This window comes from Dipodomys spectabilis, unplaced genomic scaffold, assembly GCF_019054845.1.
Source record: "Dipodomys spectabilis isolate Male_0828 unplaced genomic scaffold, ASM1905484v1 ptg000297l, whole genome shotgun sequence".
Lineage (NCBI taxonomy): Eukaryota > Metazoa > Chordata > Mammalia > Rodentia > Heteromyidae > Dipodomys > Dipodomys spectabilis.
Window position 1 is genome coordinate 32,183 of NW_024870974.1, and position 12,882 is coordinate 45,064.

General features: G+C 35.0%; 1 protein-coding gene across 3 annotated transcripts in view; it reads right to left on the reverse strand.

The window, feature by feature from the left end:
* The window catches only part of Ap1ar (adaptor related protein complex 1 associated regulatory protein), a 29,322-nt gene that overhangs the window by 3,414 nt on the left and 13,026 nt on the right, over positions 1-12,882 (reverse strand). For 2 of the 3 annotated variants that reach the window (XR_006151077.1, XM_042701683.1), the window contains exons 3-9: positions 12,648-12,674; positions 9,562-9,587; positions 6,433-6,529; positions 4,793-4,891; positions 2,929-2,987; positions 2,224-2,297; positions 1,181-1,309 (exon numbers count right to left, since the gene is read on the reverse strand). Coding sequence is in view for 1 of the 3 variants with exons in the window: in XM_042701683.1 (XP_042557617.1) it covers positions 1,181-1,309; positions 2,224-2,297; positions 2,929-2,987; positions 4,793-4,891; positions 6,433-6,529; positions 9,562-9,587; positions 12,648-12,674 (511 nt within the window). In the remaining 2 variants the exon portion in view is untranslated. The remainder of the gene's footprint in view (positions 1-1,180; positions 1,310-2,223; positions 2,298-2,928; positions 2,988-4,792; positions 4,892-6,432; positions 6,530-9,561; positions 9,588-12,647; positions 12,675-12,882) is intronic. The other variant, XR_006151078.1, reaches the window with a different exon arrangement.

The following is a 12,882-nucleotide window of genomic DNA, read 5'->3' on the forward strand; positions in this document are numbered from 1 at the left end:
TACCTAGTCTATGGATTCTGCTAATAACTTGACCAACAGTCTAGGAAGTCATATTACCTATAAATATGTAGCATGCAATATGGATGAGAAAAGCAGTGATTATAGAAGATTTGCACAAGATCCTAGCATGAGGATAAGGTTCAACTCTGATGACTGGATCCAAACATGTACAAACGGAAGTACAGGACTGGGGAATGGTATTTAACTGAGAAGATGGAGGATAATTAATCTAATTTTTGATAAAGTTATTCAAGTTTTCTGTGTCTGTTATATTACTGACAAAACAAATGAGCAAGAGTAGAGACTACTTAAGGTCTATTCCAACTCAAAATTCTATGATATACTTATTTTTCTTAAAGTTCTGTATTTTATACTTGAGTCTTTCTTAGATTGCCTATTTCTTAACATGACATTAAAACTTAGGCTTATTCAATGAGACAGCTTAACAAAGTAAAACAATATTGGAGCTACTATTCTGAGTACTCAATGTATGTGTCATACCTCATACTGTTTCATGTATTTAATCTGCAAAATATTCATTTGTTTTCAAGTATTTATCTCTTTCTTTCCCTCTTCCTTCTTTTGTTTGTTTTCTGCAGTGCTAAAGAGCAAGCCTAGGGTCTCTTGCACACTAGCCAAGTTCTCTATCACCAAACTATATTCCCAGCTCTACTCAAGTACTTCATGATTGCCTATGTGCTAAGCAATTTTTAGATTTTTAAATTAAAAAATTCTCTTAGGGTAGGATTATTCTCCCCTGTTTACAATAGACAAACTGTGGCTGAGATTAAATAAAATACTATAGCTTGGAAGAAATGCAAGGCAAAAATGAAATTCATACCTGAGCAACAGCTTTTGTTGTACCAAAGAAACAATTAGATATCTAATTTGGAGTAAACCAAAAGCTAACTTATTTTTGCTTTTAAAGTCCCACAAGGGGCACTAATATTTTACTTTGTACCCAGGTAATTTCATGGGCTAGAGTAAAGCTTACAGAAATGAACATTTTTTTCCCCAATCTCAAGAAACATGAAAACTGACCAACTTCATAAATATCATACTCTTTTTCAAGGCCTTGCATCATTCAGTTTAAAGGATGTAAAATATAGAGTAAGAAGATTTATATGAATCAACACAGAATAAACTTAACTTCTCAGTAAGATTGTGAATTAGAAAATACCTTCTTCATCTTCCCACTCTAGATCCAAGGATGTGCTGTCATCGTTCCCACTAGTTGATTTAGTTTTGGTCATTAAGTCACAGCTACTTTCTGTATTTGGTGTCAATACTGTGGCATCTGATGAGATCCCTAAAATATACACCCAACACAATCAAATGTTGTTACCTGTGCTCTTTTACCACAAGTCATTTTCTTTTGCAATGATGTCTCTCTCTAAACATTACTATTATTTTAATCTTCAAAAGAAACCATTGTTGGAATTGTTAGACTGTTTAAATATCTACTACAAAGTAGGACATCTTTCTTTTTTTGGGCTATCTAAACAAATCATCACACAAATTAAATTACTATAAGCTTTTCAAATAAGATGAATTCAAGGTGTTTCTAATAGTTAATCATAAAGGAGCACAAGAAAACAAAACTAAAAGATAAAATACATAAAAAAGGCAGCCTACTTTCAAAAGGACCCCATATAAATATAAAGGTTTGACTTTTGAAATAATCATTTTAATCTTAATTAATTTTGTAGATCAATTTGTAAAGGAATAAAAATTGTAAAAGCAGTACTTGTACTCCCTATGTTGATACACAGAATAGCCTGAGATTTTGCTCTACTCCAACTCCTTTTGAAAAAGGAAAGATGAAGCTGGGTGCTGGTGGCTTACACCTGTAATCCTAGCTACTCAGGAGGCTCAGATTTGAGGATCACAGTTCAAAGCCAGCTCAGGCAGATAAATCTGAGAGACTGTTATCTCTACTTAACCACCAAAAAGTGAGGCTGTGCCTCAAGAGATAGAGCACTATCTTTGAGTGAAAAAAAAAACCCAAAAAAACAAAAAACCCCAAGGACAGCATCCAGGCCATGAGCTCTATTCTAAGACCAGCAAAATAAAGAAGAGGTAGAATGCAATTAGCAACCAGTAAGTAACAAATTATCTAGCAATATAAACTTAAGGGTAAAAAGAGCCAGTATCTCCCAATTACCTGCTTAATGTGGCATAAAACAAACTGAAAATGTCCAGAGAATATTTTAGAAGACTTACTACTGCTTCGAAAAACTTCATACTGTGACTTCATATTTCTCAAACAAGATTCAAAGTCATCTTCTGGTCCTGAACTGCAAATAAGAAGAAGTGAACTTTAGTAGATGCAACAGAATGGGTACTAAATGAGGATGCTTTGGTTTTTAAGGCCAATTTCCCAAATGTATTTCAGCCATACAAGAATACTCTAATGAAAATAATCTACATTTTCTTTCTTTTTTCGGGGGGGGGGGGGGGGGGGTCCGGTCGTGGGCCTAAACTCTGGGCCTGGGCACTGTCCCTCAGCTCTTCAGCTCCAGGTGAGCGCTCTACCACTTGAGCCATAGTGCCACTTCCAGTTTTTTGGTGGTTAATTGGAGATAAGAGTCTCACAGATTTTGCTGCCCAGGCTGGCTTTGAACCTCAAGCCTCAGATCTCAGCTTCATGAATAGCTAGGATTACAGGCATGAGCCACCAGCATCCAGCTCCAAACATTATCTTAAGAGAAACAATGTTATATATGTTTTGATCTGGGGATCAAACCCAGGACCTCATACTAAGCACATACTCTACCACTGCCCTACACTTCCAGCTCTAGAGAAGCAGTTAATTTTAGGAACAAGCAAACATGAATACATTTATAAACATGCTACAGTGAGAAGTCGTCTCCTTGGAAAGAATATTTCCTATCACAAATAAAAAGGACAAGAAAAATCATTCTTTACCTCTGACAGTCTCCGTTGCTGGGAGGATGGTATCGCTGCATCACTCTCTGCCTTTCTTGCTTTGGAAACACAATGTAATACAAAATCACTCTGCTGCAAAATCATATTTTTAAAAACCACTCATGCAATGCCAGCAAGTATTGTTTTTCTAGTTTCTAGAAACAAAAATTTAAAGTTATTCTGTAGAAGTCTTTTTCCTTAATTTATCACTACTCAATTCTATATCCTTACTTATGGGTAGAATTTTTCTCAGATCATCTGTGTGTAGTCCTCAAGTGCTTAGAACTTTCATAGTATTATGGAATCTTCATAAAAAAGCTTTTAAACAAGCAATTTCCCTCTGTATTTGGAGTAATGGATTAGCATGAGAAAAGAGTTCCATTCTGTGTGAAATAACTAGTGATAAACAATGGATTCATAAGGCCGGGGCTGAGGTGGCTCAGATGTAGTAAAGTCCACTCATTATGTGAGATTCAGATAGGAAGCCCTGTTGAAGTTGTGGCTTTGAGTCACTAGTGTGTATCCTCATCATATGGCCTTTTTCTTCTGCTTCTTCATCTATAAATTGCAGATGGCTATATTACTACCTAGCAGATTGTGTTTCTATGAAAAGCAAATTAACTGGTACTTGTTTGTATGTTGGTGTGTTAGTTTATGTTGTATAGAATATGTGTTTCTATGGGAAGCATTTACTAAGTAGAGGAAAACTCAACTTAGAAAATCATTCAAATAGATGGTATATAGAATGCTTTTAGTTCTTCCAGACACAGTAGGGATTATAAAACAAGTGCCTATAAGATGCCCTCAAAATACTTTAGTTTCACAGAAAGCATAATGTCATTTTAACTTTTTTACTCTTTTAGAATATACTAAAAATTTAACGAAATACTTTCTTATATAATTTCATCTGAAGCCCTCTATTTCCACAAAAAGAGGAAGTGAGACAGAGAAGACACAGTTCACACAAAAACTATATGACAGTGTGAAAGATGATTTTTCAGTTTTAGGATGTGACATGATCTTATACTACTTCAACTAAAGTAGTAAGTCCACACAATTAAGATATAGAAGAAAATACTAAGCAGAACAGGGACTAGGCCCTCTTGAGCCTAAACTCTGGCTCTACATGCATTAGCTGTAGGTTCTCAAGAAAGTTACTTAACTATCTGTTCCTTAAGTTTCCTTCCCATCAATTAAACAGGGATTGAAAATATCACATTTCTCCTAAGATGTTGTGAGAATTAAACACAAGTGAAATACTTCAGTTTGTGACACTTAGCCAGTGCTTGTTAAGTATCTGTTATTTACAATTTCCAGGTACTGCAATAATGACATATTTCCATACAGCATGGTAAGATACCGTAAATCTGATGCCTTTCCTGAAAATAAGCCAAAACTTCTCAAGACCTCAGTCTCAATCTCCCAAAGGCAAGGCAGTAAAGATAAAAGGAAACAGTATCCCTATGAAGTGAAAACATTATAGCTTATCTGATTCTAAAAGAAATTCTAGCAGTTCAAGAATTATTTAAATTATATTTCAAGACTAGTTTTGAAAAGTTTTCCCTCTAAAAGCACAATTATTTTTTCCAAAAGAATACTGCAATTTGAAGCATTACAAGTCACTTTAGGATAAGCAAAAATGAGCTCTGCTAACTGAAACCATCAAACAGCATTCAGTTTCAAGCATGTACTTTTAAGTGATTGCAAGCAGTTCAAGACTGACTGACCTAAGAATTTATGCATAAATACATGTTGATAAAGAAGAGGCCAGTGATTCTAAGGGGGAAAAAGTCCCAACTTGGATTTGTCAGAGAAAATAAGGAGAAAAGCAACTCTAGTGTGTGTTGGGGTCTTTTCCCCTCACCTCCAAGAGCTTTCGCTGCTTTGCTGCCCTGGCTGCTTCACGCTGTGCAGCGTATGAAGCTTCCTCTTCTAGTCTTAACTTCTCTTCTTGTAAGGCTAACTGTGCATGAACAAAACGATAAGGATTAACAAAAATCAGAACCTGTCTGGCTGCTCTACAAACAAAATGTTTTGATTTACAAAAGAAAAATAAATCATTAAAAATAATTGATTTCTACAAAGCATTTCAGAATGGATATTTTTATGATTGCCCATTTCATTTCATAACTGAGATTCTATGAGACGTTACAGAATTCTTTAGAAAGTCAGTGGTAAAACAATAGCATCTAATTTGTAACAACACAAGTTTATTTCTCTTGAAGTGCAATAATCTTCATTTCCAATGATCATTCCAACATCTATTACCCTCTTCCATGATTTTGCCCTTTCTTATGGAAGGTCCTTAATGTTAAGGCCAATTACATTGTCTACCAGGTGAATTAAGTGTTCACAAGTCTTCCTCTCTCATTCAAGTGATGCCCCATATGTCTCCTTCATTTTCTATTAAACACTCAAAAATTACTTTCTTTTTTTTATTGTGAAAATACTGTACAGAGGGGTTACAATTACATGGGCAAGCATTTTAGTCTCCTCCTTTGTTTCCCTTTCCCATCCCTTCCCATCCTCCCCCTTCCCTCAAAAATTACTTTCTACTTTAACATCTTGACATTCAAAACAGCATATATACCTGCCTTAGTGGTAGGTATTTCATATTACATCTAAATTAAGAAAAAACAAGTATCAGCTCATTTTTTAGTTTAGATAATAACAGCTTCTATTGTATAACTTAATGTATTTGAAATCCTAACTGGTACCAAACTGTCTTTCTGTGCGGTCCTAGAGATTAAACCCATGGCCTTATACATACCAGGTAAGGTAAGCTTTCTATCACTGAGCTATAACACCCAGTTCTTCTTATTAATATCATCATCATCATCATCATCATCATCATGTTTGGTGGTACTGGGGTTTGAATTCAGGCTTGGCTTGCTTGCTCAGCTAGTACACTACCCATTTAAACCATGCCTTTAGTTCATCCACTGTTTTATTTGAAACTAAGTACTAATCACTACATAGCTCAGGCTGACCTTCAACTTGGTAAGTACCCCAGACTGGCCTTGAACTTGGAATCTTCCTGCTTCTATCACCCAAGTGCTAGATTATAGGCAAATACCACTATAGCCAGATCAGCCTGCTCAATAAACTGTTTTTTATGTATTGATTCTATTTAGTTTAGTGTTAGCAAAACTATAATTACAGGCTATTTCTAAAAATACATTACATAAGTATGGCTTTTGTGATTTGTTAAAAGTACTTGGATTACTGAAAACAAATAAACCCAAGACAAAAACAGAAACTTAAACACTACTTACTGTGAAACAGTTTAACAAATTAAAGTTGATTTTAAACACAAAGATGCATTTGGCATCAAATGGTCTCTGATAAATGAAATCAAACTAAAAAATTATAATAGGCTGGAATATAGTTTTTACTTTGAAATTACTTATATATATAAATACAGGTCCAATGACTTTATGTCATGTATTATTTAATGAAAACTCTCTCCTATTAATTAGGCTTTATGATAACAAGATTATGTACCTCCTTTTGGATTTTCTTATCAAGATCTTTCTGCTTTTCAGCAATGGAATCATAATGCCTCTCTCGCAGATCAACAATTTCATCCTCAGTAAGAGGCCTAGAGAAAAACAGGAGGGAACATAGAAAAAAAAAGTGATAAAATAGAATCCAAACAAAACACTTGGAAAGTCAGAGAAATTCTGAAATTTTACTATTAAAAATGTATTAAAACAACCTAATACTACAACTTAAGAGTTAAAAAGTCTACATTTGAATACTATACTTACTATACTGGAGTATATCAGATGAACAAGAGAATACAATACTATTATTATTTAGCACTATAGCCACTTTTTAAAAGAAATGTGAACTTTACTTACCTTCAAGTCCTACTCAAGCCATCAAACCTACAGTTTGAACTATAGCCCAAAATATCCACCATGAAATATAAAACTTAACATCCTGATTTCTTAACCCTCATATTATCCTGTTCAATCACTGGCCTCCTCAAGCCCTTGATCTCTCTCCCTTCCAGTAGGGAGGGACACAATTTCTTTACACGTGAGCCTTATCATTTGTCTGAATTATTTTCTCACCAATACTCTTCTTCCTGGAACCCTACCATGTGACCATATTTGACAGTTTATTGACCTCTGGCTCTGGATCATTTTCATGGGTAGCCCTTTCTGCTGTGGGGTGCTGGAGAAAACCCATTATCATCTGTCTGTCAGCCCACAGCAATTGTCCTTATACCTACATGAAGTCCCTCTCATATCCTGTACTAAGTCTTCACAAACTTGTTTATTATTTTTCTATTTTTTACTACTGAAAAGATCATTTCACTTCACTTGTATCCTCTCACTTATTTATGTATACTCCATTATTCTCCCCAACTCTGGATTAACTCTGGATGTACTCATTACTAATGCCACTCAACTCTTAACTACAGAGTTCTTGCTCCATTAGTGAACACTTCCTTTGTCTGTTTTCATCTCCTTTCTATGTGAAAAAAGGAGAGAAGAAATGAAGACACACTTTCATCTGACTTTCTTTTTTCTCTTTCAGCCCAGTTTCCTGCAATTCATCAACAGCTTTTACGTTATCAAATACAGCAAACAATTTCAAGTCTATATTACCTCCGTTTCATGGGACACGGTTGATCAGTCCCTCCAGCCCATCCAGCTGTTTTCCCCTGCATTCTCATTTGTTCCCTTAGCAAACTCTCCTGGCTCTTTCATCTACTACATCTTGGCCATTTTCAGAGGATTTATTGTCTGTCTATTCAATTCTCATACCACATTCCAACTACTTTTACTTCCATCTCTCCCCAGTGCTGAACCTGGACATGTTTGTTGTTGTTGTTTTTCCATGGTAGCACAGATCATACTCAGGGCCTAGTAGCATGCTCAGCTACTTTACTACTGCTTTACTACTTAGTTACATCAACATAGCTGATAGTGGTAATTACTAGCCATATACAAAGCAATGTTTCCTACTTCTATTTTCCTCTCAAATTTCTGGCTAAGATTTGAGGTTTTTTTTTTTTTGTATAATTTAAAATAATGCTGGGCATGATGGTAATGTGCCTGTAATATTAGCTCTTAGGAAGCTGAGGCAGGAAGATTGTGTATTCAAAACCAGACTAAGCTGTAACTCACTCTGAAGTCAACCTGGGCCCTGCCCATCCCCCTCCCCCCCAAAAAAAATCAAAGCAACAATTTTAAATATTCACTTCATTAAGTTTTGACAATTGTATATGTTTAAACAATCTCAACTCAAAGCAACATATGGAATATTTCTATCATTCTATGTAGTTTCTTTGCTCTCCTGTCACTTTGCATATGCTACTCCTTCTGTCTGGAATGTTCCATGCCTAACCAATTCTTCAGGTATCATCCCAGGTATGACACACCTCAACATTCACTTTCGGCACAGAACTGCTAGCATTTCCTAGGATGCTCTGTAACTGCTATTTTTTTTGCTTTTCCTACCTCAAACTCTCATCTCCAGGATCTATCTTCCAGAATAGGCTGTTCTTTCTTCTTGTGTAGAGACCATGTTTATTTTTGTGGTGTTAGGGATCAAATTCATGGCCTCAAGCCCAAAGTCTCAAGCACGCACGGTAAGCACTCTACCAATGAGGTATATTCTGAGAAAAGTCTGACTCGCCCAGGATGGTCTTGAATAAACCTCCAAAATGATGCGATTATAGGTGGGTACCACCCTACTGGTACAAGTCTGTTTTTTTTTTAGTCTCAGTATCTAGCACAGAAGCTAGCACAGGGGAATTGCTTGATAAATAATTTTAAGACTATATGCTCAAAATATGAATCGTATGAAACTATTCTCTTGATTTTACCAGATTTTATTTTGTTTTGGTGGTGCTAGGGTTTAAAGTTAAGGCCTTGTACTTGCTGAGCTGGTGCTCTACTGCTTTAGCTTTTTTGATGGTATTTTTTTTTGGGGGGGGTCCGGTCATGGGGCCTGAACTTGGCCTGAGAGCTGTCCCTCAGCTCTTCAGCTCAAGGCTAGCACTCTACCACTTGAGCCACAGCGCCACTTCTGGCTTTTTTATTTTTTCTGCTTATGTGGTGCTGAGGAATTGAACCCAGGGCCTCATGCATGCAAGGCAAGCACTCTACCACTGAGCCACCTTCCCAACCCTTTTTGATGGTATTTTAAACACAGACTTTAGTAAACTTTTCTGCTAAGGTTAGCCTCAAACTGAGATATTCCAGAAGCACTGAGCTTCCCGAGTAGCTGAGAATTACAATCCTGAGTCATTGGTGCTCAGATTTGTTATAGTTACTTTTGAAGTTCTAAAAATCTTTTGATTAGTGTATCACAAAGAAGCATATAAAAAAAGGAATGGGTTAAAATTAAACTAAAAGGAAATGTATTTATCAATAATATTAGTAAAATGTAAAATTATTTACAATAGTTCACAGAAAAACATGAAGGCATTCTTATACATTTTTAAATGTTCAAAACTATCTTTGGAGAAATGTATTATTTACCTCAGTTTTATAGAAAGAGAAAAGGTTCAGAAACAAACTGTTTAATGACTCAAAGTAAGCAAATACTAATTCTTAGTAGCTTCTTCTACATCATTTTTTGGTAAATTTTCTGTTGTTCTTTTAGAAGCCTTACCTATGACTGCTTCCTGGGCTCTCCCCCTGTACAAAAATTAATTAAACAATTAAAGAATTTTCAAAAGCAGCATTCTATTTAAGGCAAGGTATTAGAATTTACATTTTATCTGATTGTTTACTTACCAAATTTTTTGTCACTATAAACAAATTTCACATTAAAAATACTTGAAACAAAAAAAAAATCCTTTAAAACTGTACTATTTTTCCAAAGGAAAACACTTGTTTACTATTACCTGAATTAGGTAACAACTCTTTGCTGAGTATTTGTTAGCTTTCTTTCTAACCAATACTTAACAATGAGTAGCAAATGAATTTGTACAGGCAAGCTACAGTAGGACAGCATATTCTCTATGCCCTCACCACTTACAGCTGATTCTTGTTAGTCACATTTCCAATCTGTAAAGCCACCTCTTGTGAAAATATATTTGTAATCTCCAAGTCAATATTCCTACACTTTCTTGGTTATTTGAGCAGCCTATAAGTTGTACGCTTTTAACAATGTACATTCCCAGCTGAGGTAAAACAAGTGTCACACTGTCTTTTCTCAACTATCATAATGAATAGGTGACATTTATATCTAATGCCACATTTCTTGCTTTTTTTTGTCTTTTAATTGCTCCTGGTTTCACTGTCGAAAATGATCCTTAAATGTAGTGCTTAGGGGCTGTCTGGCTGTCTATTCCTGAAGTATAGGAGGTGTGATGTGCCTTACAGACAAAATATGTCAGATAAACTCATTTAGGCAGAGTTAGTGCTGGTGGCAGCAAGTCCATTTAATGAATCAACAATGTATGTTAAATATAGTTTTTAAAGCAAAAAATACACATAAAATATAATTATATAATAGTTGGGAAATGACAATATAACCAGAGCTTCTAGAATTTTATTTTCCCTATGACAAAGTATTCACTAATTCAGCACTCATGGACACTTCAAGGAACATAATCACAGCAAATAACGATAATTGACTGTTTTAGTTTTCTTTCAAAGTGTTACAAAATTACAAACTAATTTGCACTTATAAACATTTAAACTGTTCAGGTCTGAATTTAAAATGTATGACTAAGTTAACCACAGGAATAAAATGCTAATGGTCCACATTTAGAAAATAGCTCAAAAAAAAATAGAATGATACTGATATAACACAAAATGTACATGACAGAAAAGACTGGTTGGTAAAAACAAGACCAAACTGTCCTTAGGTCTTCAACCACGAAATAAGTGATAGACTAGGAAAACACTTGAGACCACAAGTTCTTCTGAGAAGCAACATGTCAAGATACATTATGATGCTGTCAGCTTTGAAACCATTGTTTCCAATGTATATTTACAAAGCTCATAAAACAAATGCGATGGAAGTGACCTTGAGGAAGAGAAGGAAACTTGTGATCTATAAAACTCTGGCTGTTGCTTTGATGGGAAAACAAAAGGTCAAGAATTTCTAAGGCTAAGATTCCCTTTTTTTGCACCTAGAATTGTGCTATGCACAGAGTGGGTGCTTGAGTTTGTTGTGGGTTTTGGTCTGGTTTTTTTTTTTTTTTTTAATTTGTAAACTGGTAAATTTTGTGTTTATCTTTAAGGCTGGCTATGTGTAAAACTTTTATAAAACATTTTAAAAATTAAAAATTATAGAAAAAAAGAATTTCCTAAATGATGACACTGTTCTGATTCAGGATTTTTTTTTTTTTTTTTTTGAGACAGATTGTTGTTATGTAGGCTAGGCTGACCTCAATCTCTCCATGTAGCCCAGCCTGGATTTTAACTGACTTTCCTCTGGTGTTTACCTTCTGGTCCTGATTTTACAGGCATATACATCACAACTGGCCACAAATATATATTATTTAAAAAAAAGAATTTATACCTAAATTTATTTGAGAAATGCTGAACTGAGCAGGTTTAAAAATGTTTGTTTACAAGGTGGCTCATGCCTGTAATCTCTGATACTGAGGATCAAGGTTCAAAGCTTGCCTGGGCAAAAAATTCTATAAGACTCTTATCTCCAGGTAACCAGAAAAAAGCCAGAACTGGAGCTGTGGCTTAAGTGGTATAGCACCAGTCTTGAAAAAGCCAAGTAAAAACACAAGACCCTAAGTTTAAGTCCCAGTAATGGCTCCAAAAAAACCCAAAAACTTTGGTTTTGATTGTTGTTTTATAACAACTTTTCTTAGATCTTTTAATATGCTAATTTATACTCTCACACTAGTATTCTATACATATTATAGGAAATGGTGAACTTGAAAATAATTCAACTTTTGGGCTGGGAAGGTGGCTCAGTGGTAGAGCGCTTCCCTTGCATGCATGAGGCCCTGGGTTCGATTCCTCAGCACCACATAAGCAAAAAGAAAAAAGCCGGAAGTGGCACTGTGGCTCAAGTGGTAGAGCACTAGCCTTGAGCTGAAGAGCTGAGGGACAGCGCCCAAGCCCAGAGTTCAGGCCCCACGACCGGACCCCCCCCTAAAAAAAATTCAACTTTTATAAAAAAGGTTTTATATATTTCCTCTTATTTCTAAGGGAAAAGGCAAAAAAGAAGCTTGAGCTTTTAGCTAGTCTAATTCTAGAGATGTGCAAAGAAGGCCCCCAGGATGGTAAGACATTTGCATCAACTCACACAATTAGTTTAAGGTAAATGGAAACAGCATACAAACTAAAGCTCTCCTAACTATGCCTGTCATAATATATACGCTTCACCAAGTCTAAAGTGTACTTATTAATCTTACAGTTGACTAAGTTTTAGATGAAAGCTGAGATACAGAAAGTCAGGTTAATTTAGAAATTGATTGTACAATGAGCCATAATTTCTTCCTCAGAAAGGTTCCATACTGGATTGTTCCTGAGGGAAAGAGATTAGAAAATCCCTATTTGAAATTCAATTCTAGAGAATTAAAAAACTTTTGTGTGCATATGTATGTGTGTATGCACAGTATATATTGGAAAACTGAATTCTTGCTAATACAAAATGATAGATACAGAAGAGATGAAAAAGTAAATGTAAAAATTTCAAAACAATTTTAAAAAATAAAAGTAATGGTTAGAACAAATACAATCATTAACCATAAATGAATTCTGTATTATGGAAATACTTACTTCATCACTTTCTACTAGATTCTCAAACTGAAAGAAGAAGAAAGCTAAGTGTTAGAAGGCATATTTGTCTAAGATACATCTCACAAGAAATTGTTACTTTTTAATGTTAAGAATAACTTATTTTTATATGTAAAAGATACTTAAGACAATTACTTTATATGTATCAGCATATCTGATATATTCAACAGTCCTATAAAATAGTCAAGGTAAATACACACTATTTGTATTTATGATT